The 19,969-nt window shown below is 44.6% G+C and overlaps 1 protein-coding gene across 2 annotated transcripts in view; it reads right to left on the bottom strand.

The window, feature by feature from the left end:
- Positions 1–445: 445 nt before the first annotated feature.
- TOP1 (DNA topoisomerase I) overlaps positions 446–19,969 on the bottom strand; it is a 65,861-nt gene continuing 46,337 nt past the window's right edge. For both annotated transcript variants that reach the window (XM_053958569.1, XM_053958570.1), the window contains 13 exons: positions 16,059–16,174; positions 12,699–12,820; positions 11,926–12,048; positions 10,320–10,507; positions 9,545–9,689; positions 8,364–8,507; positions 7,147–7,332; positions 5,561–5,629; positions 4,837–4,951; positions 4,011–4,138; positions 2,831–2,925; positions 1,982–2,131; positions 446–1,844 (listed from right to left, as the gene is read on the bottom strand). In XM_053958569.1, coding sequence (XP_053814544.1) covers positions 1,742–1,844; positions 1,982–2,131; positions 2,831–2,925; positions 4,011–4,138; positions 4,837–4,951; positions 5,561–5,629; positions 7,147–7,332; positions 8,364–8,507; positions 9,545–9,689; positions 10,320–10,507; positions 11,926–12,048; positions 12,699–12,820; positions 16,059–16,174 — 1,684 coding nt within the window. In that variant the 3' untranslated portion in view covers positions 446–1,741. The remainder of the gene's footprint in view (positions 1,845–1,981; positions 2,132–2,830; positions 2,926–4,010; positions 4,139–4,836; positions 4,952–5,560; positions 5,630–7,146; positions 7,333–8,363; positions 8,508–9,544; positions 9,690–10,319; positions 10,508–11,925; positions 12,049–12,698; positions 12,821–16,058; positions 16,175–19,969) is intronic.

Raw genomic sequence — 19,969 nt, 5'->3', positions numbered from 1 at the left:
GGACACCAGGCCAGGGCTGCTCCCAGTGCCAGGGAGGAGAATGCATCCATCAGCCTCATCACCTGTGTGCTTGTCCAGCCTCCCGCCCTTCCCAGCCAGGAAGGGGAAGGAGCTGCCCTCCCTCCATCCTGCTCTGTGCAGAGGGCTGGGGCTGAATAAAAGGCAGCAGAGAAACCAGGACGAGCAGCTCTGGGCTCACTGCATCCCCCTGCTCCTGCTCTCTGCTGTCCTGGGCAGGGCTTCCCCCAGGGCAAAGCAAACTGTGAGCTGTGCCTGCATGGAAAGCCACAGTGGGCACCACAATCACAGCAAGGCTGGGATGGGCACATCCTTCAGGGAATTCCTGCTGGGGCTGGGAATTGCAGCCCACCATTGCCCCCAGCCCAGCGACCAGGGGGGCCTCACATCCAGGGCTGGGGGTGAAAGAACACAGAGACACCGACACTCAGTTAAGTTGTAGGAATTTATTTTAAATAACCTACAGTTGATTAAAAGGGAATTCATGATAAAAATAGAAGATACTTGTTGAGGAAAGGCTGCAGGAAATGGTCTTGCACACACACTACGCTAACAATGCCTCTAAGACTAATGATTATAGCAAAAAAAGGTTTCACATTAAAATTCTGCTTTTTAATTTTTAAAATTTTTTTACACAATTACAAAAGAAAAAAATAAAAGCCCTAAAATCTTGATTATTTTCCTTTTTGGACCAATGCTCATTTCCCTCGAAATTTATTGACCTGTGAAACTTCTTTTTACACAATAAAATCTTTCAAGTAAAAGAGGGGAGTGGGGCTTAGAAAAAAAGGGGGAGGGAAAAGGTAAAACAGTCTGACAAACCTAAAAAGTAGATAATTCTTGGAAGTGTACAGAATGTGTTCAGAACAAAGGATGATGGGAATGTCATTTGTTTCCAATTTCACTTGTCCTCAAATTCCACACACATCTTTCCATCACACGGCCCCCTCCCCCCACCCGCTCCCAAACCTACACGATCTTTAAGATCATAAAGAAAGAAAACTGTTTAAATATTTTAAAATAATTAAAAAGAAATAAAAATTCACATTTAAAATAGGAACACTCAAGTCAGGAGGCCGATTTCCCATCATGATTTGCTCTGAACAAATGTGGTGGATATTTGTAATTCATGTTCCAATGCCACGACTGTTTCAAGTGACAAATTGAAAAAGATTTGGGTATTTCCATGACTATAGTGACAGCTGTAACAGGTGCGTTGGGTTCCTTAAATTTTGTTTATTTGTTAAATTCTGAAATGGGGTGGGAGGGGAAGGGCAGGGGTTAAGGAGTCCATTTTCTATTAAAATATAGAAGTTATTGCAAAACCCTAACTGTAAAAACGCACCAATATAATTGGATTTTGTATACAGTAGCTAAAGATTCCCACGCTCTCAGTGTGATGGTGAATTTGCCTGGCGGAAGGTTGACAAATCCCCCATCCACTTGCCCTGCCTCAAGAGAAAAACCACACAAACCAGACAGCTAGAATTTGGATCTCTGAAACATTTTTAAATAAGTTGTCCATAGGACAACTGGCTCAGCTCCTTTAAGATATTTCCAGGTTATGCTTTCTGCAAGATGTTGGCTGTTTTATCTGATGCTCACTTGCCCCTTTCCTCCCCCTTCCCCAGCATCCAAGGACAAGTAAGGCTCACAGTTTATCAATCTCCCTAAAAACCAGGCTACTCCCTTTTCCCATAAAATTCATCTCAATAAAAACAGGTTAAAACTCATAGTCTTCCTCTGCCATGTCGATAGCCCAGGCAAATTTCTCTCGCTGGGTTTTGTTATAAATCTTCTCTATAGGAATTCCCCACTTCTTACACCTGCAGGAGAGGAGATGCTGTTAGAGTCAGGGATAAAAGGAAGGCCAGAGACCCTGCCCTTGTTGCTATGTGGGGGGACAGGACAGAGGTGAAGGGGTGGGGTGGGTCACCCCAGCTCACCCCAGGCAGGGGCTTACCAAGCAACAGAGATCCTGGGATCCAGATAGTTGAGTTTGGAGGTGCCCAAAGCAATCTGCTTGTTCTCCTCCCTATCTGTAGCCTGAACCTCCAGCTTCATCAGCTGCTCCTCGATCCTCTGCACCGCTTTCTTCTTGCTCTCCACTGTCCTGGGGCAGCAAAGAACAAAGCACTGAATTCCTAATGCCCTGCCAGCACTGCAGGAACCCAAAGGGACTCTGCTCAAGGTAAGCAATGCCACCAGCCACACAGGGCAGCTGTGTCAGCACAGATGGTGACAACAACACGCTCAGCACATGCAATTAAGAACTGACATTTTCCAAGAGGCAGAGCAGGAATCTTAAGCAGCAGTTTTGTTTGAAAGGGTTGGAAGCAACAGCCTGAACTGTTCTGATGCTACACCCACTCCCACACCAGCCCATCTATCCCTCAGCAAGTCATGCTGTGATCCTGCTTCCAGAGCTCCTGTAACTCAGCTCCCCGTGGCTGCTCTGCAAAGCCCACACGGAGCCCCAGCACATGGTCTGTGCTGTGGGCTTCCAACGGGGAGCACGGAACTCAGGGAGGTGCCTGTGCAATTAATGAATTCATTAATTGTGCAAGCCAGGAAGACAGCAATGCTGCACATTGGTCCTGGGCAGCAGCAGGGTGGGTGAGCACTGGCAGGGCTCAGCGTGAGTGACCACGTCAGGAACCGCAGGTCAGACCACGCCGCAGGTGGCCATTTCTTCATGCACAGAATGAAAAGGGCAAAAGAAAGCATTCCCAAATCACAGGTCAGGAAAGTGGAACACAGGGTGTAGGGCCCCTTCTGGGAGCATGGCACAGCCCAGTAACACCAGCCTTACTTTTTAGACTTCTCATCCCTCCGGACCTTGGCATCAGCTTTGGCGCTTTTCAGTTCCCTCCTGGCATCAGCTAATTGCTCCTTCTTGGCATCAATCTAGGAGAGGCAAAACCAGATGGTGGCACTGAGAACCAGCTGCTGACAGCTGTGTCAGTCACCCCTGGGCAGCATGACCCAGAAGCCAGTTTGTGACCACGTTCAGAATCTACCAGCAGTCAGATCCACTCCTGCAGAGCAATCAGGCCACCGGTCACTGCACAGCCAAGTGTGCTGAGATATCCCCCTCAGAAAACAGGGCCTCACTCATTTCCAAAGACAAGCTGATGCTGGGAGCTTTCTCACAGAGCTACAACCATGCAGGCCGAGGAATTGGCTCGGTCTGGCCTGGCCAACAAACCCCTCCTGGCAGCTTGTCTGCCTTCACTGCATCCCACCACTACCAGCTCTCTGATGGCTACATGGAAGGATGATCCCTGATCCCTCAGCAGGATCAGCCCCAAATCCTACACACTGCAAGGTGTTAATGCCTCAGGCAGTTCTACTTCAGTAAGTTTGGGATTCAGGGAGATTCAGCATTTTGCAGCCCCTGTTCAAACACTCCCCTTAAACATTCCCAAGCTCTAGGATCTAGGGTGAAGGCAGCCATGTTAGGTGTTATGGAAGCAGGGGACACTGCAGTGCCAAACCAGAACTCCTTATTGTGAAGGTTATTCTAAAGCCAGACCAGGAACAGACCTAACCCCTTTGGACCTCATGGCCTTCACCAGAAACAATCTGCAAAGGAAGAGGTCAAGTCAGAGGGGCATAATGTACTTTGTACCACTGACAGTGGCCTGGGATTCACACAACAGGGGTGGCTGCCCACTCCAGGTTCTTTAGGGGACACGGATCAGAGCCAGGGACTGCTGCTCTCAAGTTTCAAAGGCAGCAGAACACAGAGCTATAGGATGAAGGGCAGAAAAAGGGTTTGGTCTTGTTCTTTACGGGCAAAAGACAACTCAGAGAAGCCCCTTCCAGCTCACTGCTCGTCTCTGAGCAGGCCTGTATCTGATACACACCACCAATTCCACCAAATCCACAGGGAAAGCAGGCCCTGCTTTCACCCCAAGGGAAAGGAATGCTGACTCCTGAGATGCAGCACTTGGAGCCCTGCTGCCTCAGAGCTGGGCAGAGGGAGGTACCTTGCTCTGCAGGTTCATCATGGACTTCTCAAAGGTTTTGGGTGGAGCTCTCTGGTGGTTACACAGGATGGCCACCGCTCTGTTGGCACGGTTGTAGGAGAGGATCTTTGCTGGGATGTTGTCATCCGCTGTGAAGGACAGGAGAGTGGTGAACAAGTCAGTTCTCCAGGGTGTGGTGCCACAGCCAGTGTCCCACAGCCACTGCAGAACCAACCTTCCCCTCCTGTGTCCAGTCTCAACACTGCACCCCAACTACAGTCCCAAGCCTGGCCACTTCCATCCCAGCCCCTAACTCCTTCTGGATGCTCCTCACCACCACTGACACCACCCCAGCTCAACAGAGGGGAAGCACAGCCAGAGCAGGGGACAGGGGGACCGCCCTGCCCAGGACATCGCTGGGCTTCACGGGTCCAACCTGCCCACTTGGTAAAGCTGCAAAGTGCAAGGCAGCACTGCTCACAGGGGTTGTGCATGAGCAGCCAAGAAACATGGGGCTGTTACACATGCACCTGTCTTGCCTGTCATCTATAGCACCTGACAATTAACAGAAAGCAAACACATTTGGTAAAGGGTAAGCATAACCTGGAAAGCACACCCTGGCGTGCTCACAAGTCAGTTCTGTTCTGCCCCAGTGCTGAGCTGCTCAACTACCCCAAAAGACTGACAGCAGATTTTTGGTCAGACCTCAGCTGCCTGACATTTGCACTGGGAGAACTGTAACAAGGAAGTGGTGAACAGATACACAGCTTGTGGCTCAGCCAAGGAAGCCAGATCTGTATTGCAGGGTAAGATCTGTTCCCCTCACAGCTTCAGGGGCAAGACTTACGATTCGTGAGCTCCTTGAGCTGCTGCTGTAGCGTGATGGAGGCATTGTAAGTACGGAATACCTTGGCTGTCAGTCCCTCCATAAGGTCTTGAAGGTGTTTATTTAAGATACTGGTCTAAAGAAGCAGAAAGGAGATGGCAGTGAGCACTAGGAATGACCACAGTGTTTGTGAAACCTCTGGATCTATGGCTGACACAGATGTGCAGCTCATGGCTGAGACCTGGTGTACTCAGACCCGACCACAACAGAATAGCCACAGCATGACTGAAACCACAGCAAAAGTGAACAAAGAACCAACAAGTATTAGATTGGTAACAAGTACCACAAGTGGCCAAAAAGGATTTCTTTGGTGTGGAGGTTTTGGTTTCCAGCAACAATAAACATGCCTGGACCACCACAGTGCTCCCACAGAGCCGAGTGTGAAGACAGGGATGGCATGTGAAAATCTGTCACCTCACACATTCATCATCTCTGAACTCTGAAAAAACCTCCCCAGGTCAGAGCCAGGCAGGCTCACCAGGACCAAGGCCCATCGCTTTGGGAACCTGTGGGCACAGTGGACAATTCAGACACCACACTGAGACAGACTCTCACTGCTTTGAGGTGCTCTGGAAGAAAATTTTCACTGAAACCATTTCTGGAACAGAGCAGCTGTCACTGCCTGGTGCAGAGCAAGCCTGCTCAGGATGCTCCACCACCCTCACCATGAACTATGTGTGCTTACATTGAGGCGGTCAAAGAGGTCATCCTCAGGCTGCTTGTTCTCCATGAACAGCTGAAGATTCTTAAACACCTGCAGGAAGAGAACACCAGGAACATCAGGCACACAGACCAGACAGCACTGGGCAGTTCTAAATTGCATGAAAGCAGGACTGCCAGGGAGCCATTAAACTGCTTTCAGGGAACAGTGATGGTGCTGGGTGTTACTTCCCAGCAGGCAAAGACCATCTCTCAATGCAATGCTTGTGCTGCGGGTTCCTCCCCAGCAACAGGAGTCCTGAGCCTTCAATGCCCTCTCACCCTTTGGATCAAAATTACAGTCAGGAGATTTAACTGCTCTGGTGTAGCTGCCTAACAGAGAAAGAGACCCCAAAGCTCCTGCCTTTTCCTTACTCTCCCATTATTACTTGTGCCCAAGAGACCCCTGAGCCATTTCCCACAGATTGAAGCTCCAAGAAACCAACCCTGCTGCATTGTTTCACACAATTTCATCCCAAACACATCTCACTGGGGTAGGGAGAATAATCAAAGCATCTTTGATTATAACAGAGACCACAAATCCCAGCTCTGCGTGCTCCAATTCTCCAGCTTCTCAACAACACACATTCTTCCATAGACACCCAATATACAAAGATTTCTAGTTCTACAATACTCAACTCCCCATTTTAAGAACTGAAAAAATACCAAGGGATACCAATAAATTTAAATAGAAAAAAAATGTTTTCTTCTTTACACAGGGAATCAAGAATTCCAGCACACATTAATTTCTAGAGCAGCAGTAATTTAATTTTTTTTCAGTTGTTTTGCTCCTCAAGGCACCAGCATTTATTGCTGGCTGTCATGACAATTATCACAGTATTACATACAGGGTATCCAACTCAGACCACAGAGTTGTGAGCCAGATGCAAAGCTGTTACACCCACAAAAACATTTTGGATAGTGCCCTCCAGGTTCACGCTGCTGGACAGGGACTGATTCTGAAATGAGGTCAAAATCACAGCAGATTTGAAACTGGTGGATGACAGAAATAAAAGAATTAACATGGCATAAGAAGCCTTGGCCGGCAGACACCCAAGTTCATAGGCCAGAGGTATCAGTGCACCTTCTCCATAGGCTCTGGAGCAGCCAAGATCAAGATCTACTGTGTGAGGGCTCAGCTCCAAGGTGACCCAAACCACTGTGACAGAGCTGTCTATTATCAAAGCCCCAATCAAACTGCTGCTCTGCCAGTGCCAGCAGTACTTAAGAACTGTTTATGCTGCAATTTGTCACACGGGTCTGCAACTCCACCATCTATAGGTGACAAAACCAACTCTGATCTTGAGAATGAGACCCAGGAAGCTTGTCTAACACAGCTGTTAAGAGTTCTGTATGTCAACTCTTCACACTGAGACCACAGGGAAGAGCTGCAAGATGTCTGAACATCTCATCTGCTGGGTTGTGTCACACCACAAGGATGTCACACTAACTGACTTATTTTCTGGCTCGGTATCTGAGCAGTGATAAAGCAACCTGTTAATGCCATCCAAACTGTGCTGACCACATCTCTGTGCTATTCAGTGTGTGCTTGTGCTTGTGGAGGTGCCTTACCCTCTTCTCCACAGGGACCTTGTTGTAGTATCGGATGGAGTCCTTCCCGAGGAAGTCAAACTCAACCACGTATTCCTGCCCATCCAGCTCAGGATGCAGCTTGATGTGCTCTACTCTCAGAGAGCAGCAGCCCACGGTGTCAGCTGTCTCTCCTTCTTCTTTTTCATTACCAGCTCTCAGGGCAAGCTACATTTACATCAAGACAAGAGAGGTAAGGAATTCAAACTGTACCCAGAATAAAGGGATGCTGCAAACCCTCAGATACTGGCCTAGAACCAGCAGGGTCCAGAGGAGACTATCTCCTTTTTTTTAAAAGAGTTTAAGCCAGAATGCTTTATCAACTTTTGCTCATTAAGTAATTCAAACTGTGAGACAGGTCAGAGTAACGGAAATTAATTTTAAAAAGTGTGTCAGTTTTTAAAAATCAAATTGACTTCCATGTGAACTCTAGTTGAAACAGTTCATACAGTTCAGTTGTTCTCTTCTATGATCCTACCTATTCATTGCACACTAAATAAATTTCAAATAGCATACAGGTTATATAAATATTGGCTTGTATAAATTATCTAAAGGCTACATTTGACTGCATAAAACCCACATATTTTAACAGTGCTGGCTAAACCAATTTCTAACTTTTGAAATCTTCAGCGGTCATATGAAAACACAATTATTCACATCAAAGTTCCCTGGTTTACATCAAACCATTTTGAACAAAACCTGTTAATTTAGTTAGTCAAGACACCATATGCTACTAGGGAACAGCTGTCTGGGAACTGGTTTTATGTTGCTTTAAATGCATCAACACAAGTGCAGTTTTCTTTATGCTGTGGTGAAAAAATTAGCATAATTACAAAACCTCACAACTGTGACCTCATACTGAAGAGGTGACAAACCAGCAGAAATTCCCAGCAGGAAAACTGAAGCAAGTTAGAGACAAAAGGCCCACACAAACTTCCTACTAATCCAGCTGGGTGATTCTGGAACCAGGCTGTGAGTTTTGCCTGAACTGAACAATGCTGCCTGAAATAGCCGTGTTTAGTGCAAAAGTTTATTGCTCTGGATTCCAGGTAATGGGAAGGAAAAGGAGCCTGCCCACTAGGAAGTCTCAGGATACCTTAGTAACTGGGCTCAATTCTGCCTTCAAGACAAACACACAGCATTCCCAAGTATTCCCAGCAGGACAGGGAAGGCAAGAGGAGCCAAGGAAGGAGCCTCACCTTATCAATGAAGTACAGTGCCACAGCCCTCTGCCGTACTTTCATCTCTTTGGATTTCCAGTCTTCTCGGTATTGATTCCGGATTTTATCTACACACTTCTTCAACCTCCGAGCTGTCTCGTATTTCTGCCAGTCCTTCTCACCCTGCAGGGAAGTTGGAACAGGGTCAGCACTACAGAGCAGGCAGAGGATTGGCTCCAATGTGCATCTCAAGGCTTTGCAAGCCCGTGTGTGGCAAACAGTCTCACTGTACAAAAGCACTGAGATGCTGCTGCTGCACAGCTCAGCTTCACACTGTGCTGCCACACAGCTGCAGGTCATTCAGATTTCCATGATATTAAATACTTCCATGGAAGCAACTAGAGAGAGACATAAAAGACACATCTTCCCTGCTTCTCAAAATACAAATGGTTTCCTTTGCTTTATTCAGATGGCACTTATGTTCTTTCAGCTGTGTAATTAAATACCCATAAAAGGCAAAAGCAACATCAACAGTTCATCATCATTATTATATATTCAAGACACAGCAAAAAGAGGGCAGGAATTCACAAGGAATAGAGATATTTTTCCTCCTCTATTTGTAAGACAAACTCCTTGTTTCCAATCCAGGAAAAAATCTCTCAGAAAAAGACTTCATGAAAGGAGCTTTAATTCTTGCTTTCATGGACTTGATCCACAGACTGGGTATTTGCTCCCACAGCAGGAGTTTGTTTTCCTTCAGTCATGAGCTCCTTACCAGCCTTCTCAGCCAGGAGCCTGGCCAGGTTTTTAATTTCACAAACAACTAATTAGCAACCCATGGTTAGAACTTCACTACAATACCAGGCAGGGGAAGTTAAGGCCAAATGTACGTGAAATATCCACCAGAGCAAGACTGTTCTTGGATAAATTGCTTCCTTTTTGGTTTACACAGGTTAAAGGATTCCTACTAGAAATCACACAATGCTTTTCAGGAGACATTTTCCAGATTTCACCTGCTCTCCTGGGCAGTAACTCTATCCTCTCTTTTCAAGGGGGAACACAAGCACAGAAGCTTCCCTATGTTTTTCAACCACTGTAGGATGAAAGAGCCAGGTACAGCGTTACCTCCTGTCTCTCTCCTAAACCATGAGCTACATTTGCTTCTCAGAAACATGACCATGAAGATTGCTTTGGTTTTGCTTTTTTAACTGCATCTTTACCTTAATTCTTGAGCTAGGGTTCAACATGATGTATTTGATAGAGCCTTGGATGTTCTCAGTCCATGACACCAGCCAGGTCACCTTGTTATCATGCCGAACCTCCTTCCATTTGTGTCCTGGTGGAGGGGCAGGGATTTTGGAATCCCTACAGAAAATTAGAAAACAGACCATAAAAGCTAGTTAAAGAAAATCCCACCAGTATCAAAACAGAGACAGCAATAAACAGCATTACACAAAGAAAGTGTAGGAGAAGGAACTGAGGCAACAGAAGTGCATTATCTGTACAAGCAGGAAACCAAGTAAATCAAAATGAACAAAGATCAGGAATGTAACTGCTACCAACATTACCTGCTGAAGAATTATACTGTAATTGCTAGGACCAGTTTTGATTTGTGAACACTGTATGTAATAGTGTGGACACTTACGAGGACTAGAGAGAGTGAAGAAAAGCCCACCAAACCTTAGCCTTCAACATCATGCAAGACAATGTAGGGCAACCTATACGTAAGAAAATTATTTTCTGGAAATACTATCAGGAAAGGCATTTTAGGCAGATGTAGGCTGTAGGCGTGAGGAAGAAAATATGTTGGAAAAGTTCTGCATGAAACCCATGATTGCCTTGCTCAGTCTTTGCTTGTATGACTCAGTTTCTTATCCATACGAGAACAAGATAAGCTGCATCCCTAATCCTACATGTTTGAGTATCAACTTATACAGGGTTTTAAAAAATGAGCTCTAGAAAGCAAAGCCAAGGTATGAAGCATGCAGTGCTCACTTGCTGCAGTTTATGATGATGTCTTCAGGCATGATGCGCCTCTTCAACATCCCCATTTTGGGATGGTTCCCACGACCTCGGAAGAGACCTGGGGGCTCAATCTTAAAGTTGGCAATCCTCTCCTTGTGGTTGTCCATCACACAGTAACCATACTCCTTCAATAGCCGCTCGTTCTCCTCTTTGATTTTCTGGGAAAAGCCAAAAGCAAAGATGATATGGCACAAGCAGCACCACGCGCACCTTTATATGCCAAGACTTGAAAAATTTTTATATTTACGCCACACCAAGGCTGAAGACCCAAGCAAAAAACAGATCCCCATCATGGCAGTGTATCAGACTGGCCAGAAAAGCATTCATAAAATGCACACAGCACAAACTGGAAAAAGGGAAAGAATGTGTGAAAACTCTCTGAGAAGTTGTATTTGTGGGAAACAGATCAGTGCTGGTGAAGGCAGCTACAGTTTTGCCACAATAGAGGGGTGTATCTCTATCCATATATCTCGGCTTCAAGGGTACCCCCAGCACAGTACTGCTACTTTATATTTTATACTGAGCAGTTGACATCCACTGGACTTCCTATCTTGTTGTTTATGTATAAAAATTCTGTGTATAAAAGATTTCAGTGTTTGAACTCAGCATTAGAAAGCAGGCAAAGGAATGTCTCCAGGCTGCTGCATGTCAAGCCTGTGTCAGCAAATGGTTTCACAAGCAGAACACAGTCTTCTAAGAAAGAATGTGCTGAGATTTCACTGCATACTTCTGTGTCTGAACTCTAATTATATAGAAGGAAAAATAAAAACACTGCAGCTCAAAATAAAACATCTGACCACAGACAGCACTGCTGCACCAGCTAAGAAACAGAAAAGGCCATTTCTGCTCCATTTTAAGAGCTACCATGGACAGGAACTGAAGGGCTCACCCACATTTATCAAACGGAAACAGCAGGAAGACAAGGGCTCTCTATTTTGATGGGATCCCTCTGATCCCAAAGGCTGTAATTCCAAGCTGCTAGGTCCTTCATTCAGAGGACAACTACTAGAGCATTGCAGAAGACCAACTGAGAACTTGGGAAAAGTTTCCACCTACTAACATCCATGGCAGTTAATTTAATTCTTAACCTATGAGACATTGTAGCCATGCTACTGGATAATAAAATTAATTTTTATTCAAAAAACAGCATTATTTGATGTTTAAGATTTCTTCACTCATTTTATTCACTAATGGCATTGCTGCATCCTTTCCCCCATCCTGGTCTAAGACATCCTTAACTGACTATCCCCTGCTCATTATTTCCCGGGGACCAATGAACCCAGAGGCAGCACCTCTGATTCTCTTAATTGACTTAAGCAGTTACTTAACTTTACTTAAGCAGTTACTTTCTTTCCCTAAGCAGGATCAGCCCTATCAATATCATTTCAAGTCAGGATGAAGATTCAGCTGTAAACACAATGCTCTGCCCTACCTGAGCTGCACAGTGCACACTCCTACGTTCACATGGAAGCAATAATCTGAAAGCTGGTGAAAAACACTGATGTATGCTCAGCGAGGGGAATGATTGCACAGAGATGTTTACAACCACAAAGCCTCCTAGAATTCCCGCTGGTACCTGTTTCTCCTCCTTGGACATCTGTTTCCTAGCTTCCGACTGAGCTTTGAAATACTGGCTCATGTGGGTGAAGTCACACTTGCTGAGGCTGGTGATAGTGCTCTTCTCTTCAGAGGTCATTTCCTTGCAGAAAGAAAGCAGGGATTTAAGTTTACACACACACAGAGTTTTCATGCACAGCAGAGCTCACCCTACTGCAGCTTAAACAGGAACAACAGGCAGGTTCTCACAATAACCCCCCCACCAAGCACCCCCAAATTCTTGCACAGGTTCACTCCAGCTGAGGTCAGAGAGGAAAGGACAGGCAGCAGATCCTATGGAGCATTGGCCTTGCAGGGTTCTGATCTCCCCAAGCACTGGGCAATGCTTTCCAAAGAACTCCCACACCCTGACTGGGACTGCTGAGGGATGGGGAGAAAAACCCAGAAATATTTCCAGGAAAACTGCACCAAACTTATCTAAAGGCTTGCTGTTATGGCTGATGACTGAAGGGAACATCTCTGTTTTAGTTCTTTGGAAGAGGTTTCCTTCTAGTAAAACTGGCTCTTACACAAGGCACATACCAAGCAAGTCAGCTACACCCCATGGTGCTGCAACAGAGGAACCTGACTTTGCTGGTTTAGAAAGGTATTTATGGTAGGGTCTTTCCTGGTGAAACTACAGGATAAATGGGAAACTTTGTGTGCATGGAACAGCAACCCCTTTTCTCTGGTCAGTGCTGAGGAGACACTGGCCATGCCCACAGTCACTGCAGCCCAGGACTACGTGCATACCTTTCTCCAGTCCTTGAAGAAGTTTTTCCTGAAGATCTCCTTTGTAGTGTACTCATGATCAAGCATTTTTGCAAAGAATGTGGCAACTTCTTCTGCTTTGGTACTCAGCTTCATGACTTTACCTACAAAGAAAGGTTTTCTTCTTAAAGAAAATGGCAAACAGGAATCAAAGTCATAAAGAGAACATAGTAACTACCCTAAAGCTTTATATTTTTGCTACAGAGAAGTTTGTCTTAAAATGTTACATAATACAGCAACTTGAATGGACAAAGGAAACAGAGGAGCACAACTGCTTGACTTCCACCACAAACATTTTTTTAAAAATATCCTCTGGAATCTAAACAATAAAAAAGCAACAGCAATTTGATGTGAGGCAGGTCTGGGCTGCAGGGCAGGAAGGGGAAAAGGCCTGCTGCAGGAAACCCTCTGCTGAGCCACCCCCGTGCTGGGGAGACACTGCTGTTTGATGTCAAAAAGGCAGGGAATTTTATTAAATTTCATATTCCAGCACTCAGACATATGGGAAATACAGTCCCTGTATTCCTTTTCAGTGCACAGACAGACTCCACCTTGGAACACCCCTTCCAGCCTTTAGCTACTTGTAGGCAGGAAGAGGAGCCCTTCCTCTTGATACACTACAAATAGGCTGGAAAGAGATGCCAAATATTGAACTCTCCCTCATTGCAAGGAAACGTGTCAGGGTTCTGCTAATTGTTCCCTCTGCTGTGGGAATGCACTCCTGCATCTCCAAAGCAGGCTCAAAAGGCAGTCATTTTTAAGAAAGACTGAGCTGTCAGTGAATGGAGGGGTCACATTCCAGCTTCTCTGCACGACTGCAGCACAAAGTGGAATTGCTGCAAGGGGAGACTGAAGCACAAGGAAAGAGGCTGCTGCTGCATCGAGGCTGTGGATTCAGCATCTAACATTCTTATTGAGCATTTTTTGGTCCTGACTGCATTCCTGATGAAATGTGGGGTGCCAGTGATCCCTCTGAAGGATTCTGCATGCACCTCACATCTCCAGCTAGTTTAGCTGCAAGAAATATTTGAAGTTCCAATGCTTGGCTGTCAATACCTGGGGATTTTTAACAACCATTTTACTGCACACAAGTGAACACAAGAAACTGTTCAATCTGTGTTCTTGGAAAAAAAAAAATCACGCTTTGGGTTTACTACATATTTTCAAAAGTTGCATCATCTCTAAAATTAAAGCATGGGAGTCAGCTATAAAGCCTCAGGATCTATAAAGCCTCGTAAAACAGGACTTAGCAAAATGTCCTCCCAATGATCTGAGAATATTCCACAATTAAATTAAACCAACAGTAACTCTGCCAATTTTTAAGCTGTAACCTAAAATACAGCATTTGTTTGCTTATAACAGGAAATGGGGGAAGGGAGAGACAGCAAGGGAAACTGTTTTTCCAGGCTGCACTTTCAGCTTGACAGAGGCTATTGAGTTAGTAACATGTTATGGGGCTAAAATGTCTGATATTTTTCCCAGCTAGCTGAAGACTCACTCACCTTTATCTAATCCCTTTAGAATATATTTCATTGGAAACAATTTCCTTTTCTTTTTTTTCCCCACAAAGTTTTGAAAAGGCTCTTAGTGACAGAGCTGGTAAAGAAAGAATTATTGCAGAGGCATGAATATTAGTTACCTGATTTAAAACTGAAAACCAGAGAGCAACCAGGGGACATAATGAGCAGAAGAAACCCCATGGCCACGACTGCAGCTGCCACCACCTACATTCTTATCTTGCCCCATCTAAAGAAAAAATGGGCAAGCTGGAACCACCTCTGGCCTAGGAGCAGTGACTGGTTAACCCACAGTCACTGAAAAAGGATGGCCTTGGCATTTCAAGCTCCTTCCCCGAGATGGTATCGCAGACACTTCCAAGAGCCCCAGCAGTTTCTATGTGAGATGAAAGCAGGCAGTGAATCCCTAGGCCAGGAACAGATTCCTCCGGTGTGAGCCGGCTGCTGGCCAGCCACAGCCTCATTACTGGGCTCTACAAATCACCCTGGGATAATCTTGAAATGAGACAATGCCTTGTGAGCACACACAGAAGCTCTCAGCAGCTGCTGTGTAAATCAGACATCTGATTTTTTGCCTAGTTTCTCAAGGAAGACTTATGGGATGTCTGTATTTGTCAGACCCCCTCCCTGCCCAGCCCATGTCTGTTGAGCTTATTGATGAATTTCTGTGATGACAGAGGCAGAGGTTGCAGAAATCCCTGCAGAGGCTCTGTGAAATAGATGGCTGGAGAGACGAGGAGCTTATTGCTGTCTGCACCAAGGGATAGCACAGTGCAATCTGCCCCTCCCCTTCTCTAGACAACAGCAGAGATCATGTGTTTTTCAGTACAGGAAAACAATTTCCAACTTTGTATCAATTCTTATCAAACCCTAAGAAAGAAGGCTGCAGACATCCTTGATCACTGTGCTACTTGCTTGGAGATGGCCTTTAATAGGCTACAGCATATTTGTTTCACTACTTTTCTGCTGAAAATGTAATGCCACCTATTCCTCAGTATTTAAAAACACTGTGTCATGTCACATGAAAACAGCACGTTGCTCCTGGAAGAGTTCCATGTGCAGATGTCCCCATCACCAAAACTTACATTTTCATCCATTCAAATACCTCCCACTTAATTCAATCTTGGGTTAATTTGATCCTTCATTTAACATGATCACAGAAAGGAAACACACAGGTCATCAAGTCCAGGCTCCAACAGGCATCACATCATATAATCCCTTCCATGTGAGCCTCTACCAGCCAGGCAGCCCAGGATACTTGAATCCCACACCAATTAGTTCTACCACAGGCAGTGGTCAGGGAATGGGTCCATGACTTACATGAGAGGGCTCTGTCCTTGAGACCAGGGTCATCCCATTAATTCCTACAAGATCCTAATCATCTGTACCCAAATTCAATTATCTTTTGTTTTGCTCACGCCACCAAATGATGATGAATTTCACCACGGATGATGGAAGTTGCAGTTCTTGTGGTTAAAGAAAACAAGAGCAAGCCTAAAGGTGACCAGTGACGTGGCAGCTGCAATTACATACTCCACTGGTCACTGCTACTCTGAGGCATCAGACACCCTCATTCTGCTAAGGAACCTGAGAGATTCACCCCCATAAGGAACTGAGAGCAGGCTCATCCCTGTGTCACTTCAATGAGCAGAATTCAGCAGGCTCAGGTAAACTCCTTTCCTTCCACAGACCTCACTTTGCTGCTGAGGAGCTGATTTAAGTGAACCACTAAAACACAACCACCTCTCCAGTCCCCAGAAGAACACCGCAATACCCTGAGATGTTTATTTCTCTTCCTAGCAAGTAGAAACACAGATTAACTCACCATCATAATAAAACTTGACATTTTCAGGCAGAGGTTCATATGGTGGAGCAAATACAGGACCTTTGTGCTCTAGGAACTTCCATTTAATGCCTTCAGGGTAGCGCTCTTCTTCCCACCTTCAAGAGAGAAATATGAACCAATACAATTTTAAGCTCCCAATCTTAATTTTATTACTGTGTGGGTATGAGAGTATGCTAAATCAGCAAGAAATCACTGCTTTGTCAGGTACAGACCAACAACAAATACTCAATGTACTATCACCATTTAATTCCTTCTTTTTCTCCTTTTTCTTTTTCCAAAAGCACAGTCATATCCATGAGCAGAACACCTTGGGCTGCAGATTATCTGCTGCCATCCTATTCCTCACCTCTCATTTGCTCCTCTTTTCACAAAATCACACAGCTGAAATTGCTTAGATCTTAAGAAAATAAGACTTGGACCCTGTAAACCAGCTAGGATCATGCCAAATAAGTTTCAGCTGTGATCCAACATCAGGTCCAGGATGCCTGCTCAGCAAAGTCAAACAATTGTGGTATATTATGCAGCTGCTTTCAGATGTGGACAATATGCCATTAAGGGCAGAGATAAAGAAACAGATGTTCATTTATGACCTAAATGAGAACAAACCTGCTTGGACAAGAAAGACTAAAACCTGCTCTGTCATTTTAAATTCATTCAAATTCTCTGGGTAAGAAAAGCGTACTTGAAGAAAAACAGAGCAGCCCAGAAAACTGCATGTTTGCCTTTAAGACACTCTATAAAAAATGCTCTATAAAAATGCTTTGCAAGTGATGCATTTGGTACCACAACACAGCAAGGCAGGCGCCACCAATCCCACATTCCAAGGGAACAGGGTCAGCAATTCATCTGCAGAGAAAAGGCTCCTGCCAGGCCAGGATGCTCCCCCCAGTTACCAGTGCCCAGGCCACTGATTCCACACTCCTCCCCTCCAAGCTCCTTTCATGATTACCACGACATTACTGCTACATGCTGCTGGCACAGGATTCCCTGCTGGGAAAGGCTATTTCACCTCAGCAATCAATCAACTGAAAGACCATTAACCTGTCACAGCACTCAGTCTCTGAATTGCCCAGACAACTTTGTTGAGCAGCCATGACAATAAAAAAAGAGGTTTAAGCTTCTGTCTGGTGTCAGCCCTAAGGAGCAGCATTCCTACTCCAGGTGCCACAGGAGCTGAGCAAAGATGTGCTGCCTGCATCTCAGGAGCTGTGATACACTGACTGATTGCTTCATCTCTACCGAGATAAAAGTCACAGCATGGAAGATAAACACTGTACAACAGCTTCTGCTAGAAGACACTCAAAATGCTTCACTTGTGTCTGTACATCAACAATTTAGGAACAGCAGCAACACAGCAGCTGGCTGGAGTTTGAAAGGCACCATCTTTGACCACACCACTGGACCTGACTTCTTCTGATGAGAAGCAACAGCTTTAACAGCAAAGCACCCAAACCCAGCTATCAGTACAGAACTGCATGTCAGACTTCAGTCCCTAGCTGAAAAGAAGGCTCGAGTAAACCATGTTGATGTAAGAAACCAATATTGACACAGATTCCAAATATTTACATTCCTAATGATTGTTGTGTTTTGTTTTGTTTTTTTTTAATTAATTAGAAGCTAGAAATATAAATGTCTTGTCAAACATAGGCCTAGGTTCTTCCACCCAGAAGTTCTTTTCAGCAAAATAAATCTAAACCACTCTCAGCCAGAATAAGCTTCTCCTCTCTCACAATGAGCAATTTTATTCCAGTAAGAACAAAATAAGGGCATCATTCACAGTAGTTGCTGCTTTTCAGGACAGGTTTGTCATTCTTGTTTTTTAAAATTTATTCCTCTGGTCTTTACTTGGTGAAAAATTCAGTACCTCTATCCCTTCCTTTTCTTTTACAAAGGATGCATGTAAAAGCAGTACTAGAAAAGCAGCAGTTTAAATAGATAGCAGAAGGACATTGTGCCTTCTGGGAAGGCTACAAGGGAACATGGGATTCATGGGGTAGTTTCTAAGCTCAAAACTGCCAGAAAGTGTGCCCCCCAAAGACCACAGACCATTCCCAATCCCACCTCCGCCTTCCTAAACATCACACATAAGCATTAAGACAAAAGATAAAAGGGAGTCTCCTGAGTGTAGCTCATTTTTCACCCTCATTTAGTTTCAAACAAGAAAAGCATTACAGCACCACTGCCCTTGGCAGTTTCTGGTTCTAAAGCAACGTTGTACTCATGATTTTGTGGGAGAATTCTGCCTATTAGGAAAGCTGCCTCACTGATTCCAGCAACAACTCATCTGTCATATAGGCTTCTTAATTAAATCCCACATCAAACTTGTCTAAATATGCCAGGGTGGCTCAGGAAGGAAAAGTTGGAGAAGATCTTTCAAGTGGAATGAAAAGAGAGAACATTCTTGGAAAAAAAACCAGAACATACCTCAGGGATATGTTATTTCAAGGAGATGAACTTGCTGTAACACAAGGTGGGAGAAGTGCTCCTAAGGTGCACTTCTGGATCACATTCTTCACACGCTGACAGGGCGTGAAAATGACCTCTGCAAGAGCTCCACTCGGTGATGAATGAGGCCAGTGCCTTGGGGATGTCTGCATCAAGCATTCACACAAGTGAGGATGAAAAAGCTCAAGGCAGCAAGCACTTGAGGAAGCAGTATCAGACGCTCAGAAAATTGACTCAGATGGAACATAAAATGCCCTTAAGAGAAACAAGTGAAGTTCAGATGAAACCTTGTCCAGCAAAGACACGCTATACAATGCTGCAGATGGATGACAGGAACATCAGCAGGAGGATGCAGAGCTAGCTCGTGCCAAATTCTGCAAAATTCTTCTTTTCCAAGGCACTTCTCCTCAGCAGTAAGCACAAACTGCAGGGCTTAACACTGCTAAAGGGGCCTGTGCTGCCCAGGCAGGTGAGGGGAGAACAGCACAGCTTTCCAGTAAGGGTCTGCTGTTCAAGGATACAGCCCACAATAAAACGAGCGGGGATAACAGAATATTAAGTTAGACAGAACCAGTAAGGGGGGCTGAGACAAAGCCAAAAAACCACCAGATCGTTAAGGCTTAAAAAGACCTTCTGTAGCTTCTATTGCTTTATGTCCCTGTGGTTTGGTAATGTTACAGCACATTAAAAATATGATGTCAAAGGATTTGAGAAAAAAAGTGGATTGCTCAGGAAAAAGGGGAGTTTTGGGGAGAGGCTAGAAACCCAAGCTTCTAAGGGAGTATTCAAGTATGAAGAAGATTTGCAATGTTTGCTGATGTTCTGAGGAAGTTGTGACAGTCAAAGAGAAATATGTAAAGACTATAAACGCTACAGAAGATTTTTTTTTCTTTTTAAGGATGAATCAGTAATAGTGTCAATAAAGGAATAAAGGATTGAACCTGAAAGGATTGAAGATTATAAAGACTCTCCCCAACTCTACATATCTATTAAAAACAGCCAAATGATCTGAGAAAATATCAAGGAAACATCCCTAAAAGACCATAAAAATACATTACAGGTGGGCAGAAAACACACATGCTTTCAAGAAGTACATATGCACTAAAATGAGGGAAGTCCTAAGGCCATAACTTCAAAACAAACAAATGGTAGCTCCCCTCGAATCTAGAAATAACAGTTAAAATTACTATGGAGAGTTTAAAAAAAAAAACAGCAGGTTTCTTACACAGAGCACTACTGATGTATCACAGGTCTGTCTTCCAAATGAACCACAAAGGTCAGACTTATTTTAAAAAGATTCTAAAAAAATTTAAGAGTGGGTGAAAGTAAAACTTCAGTGATATTACTTAAGGATCCTGGGCAAGACAGAAAGTGTTTTTCATTTAGAACTCATTTTCAGAAATCATTTGTCGAACAGCTGAGCTAACTGGTCACTTGATCAATCG

The sequence above is a fragment of the Vidua chalybeata genome, chromosome 17 (assembly GCF_026979565.1).
Source record: "Vidua chalybeata isolate OUT-0048 chromosome 17, bVidCha1 merged haplotype, whole genome shotgun sequence".
NCBI classification, from domain to species: Eukaryota; Metazoa; Chordata; class Aves; order Passeriformes; family Viduidae; genus Vidua; species Vidua chalybeata.
The sequence above is the reverse complement of the archived record's forward strand: the minus strand, read 5'-3'. Positions and strand labels throughout refer to the sequence as shown.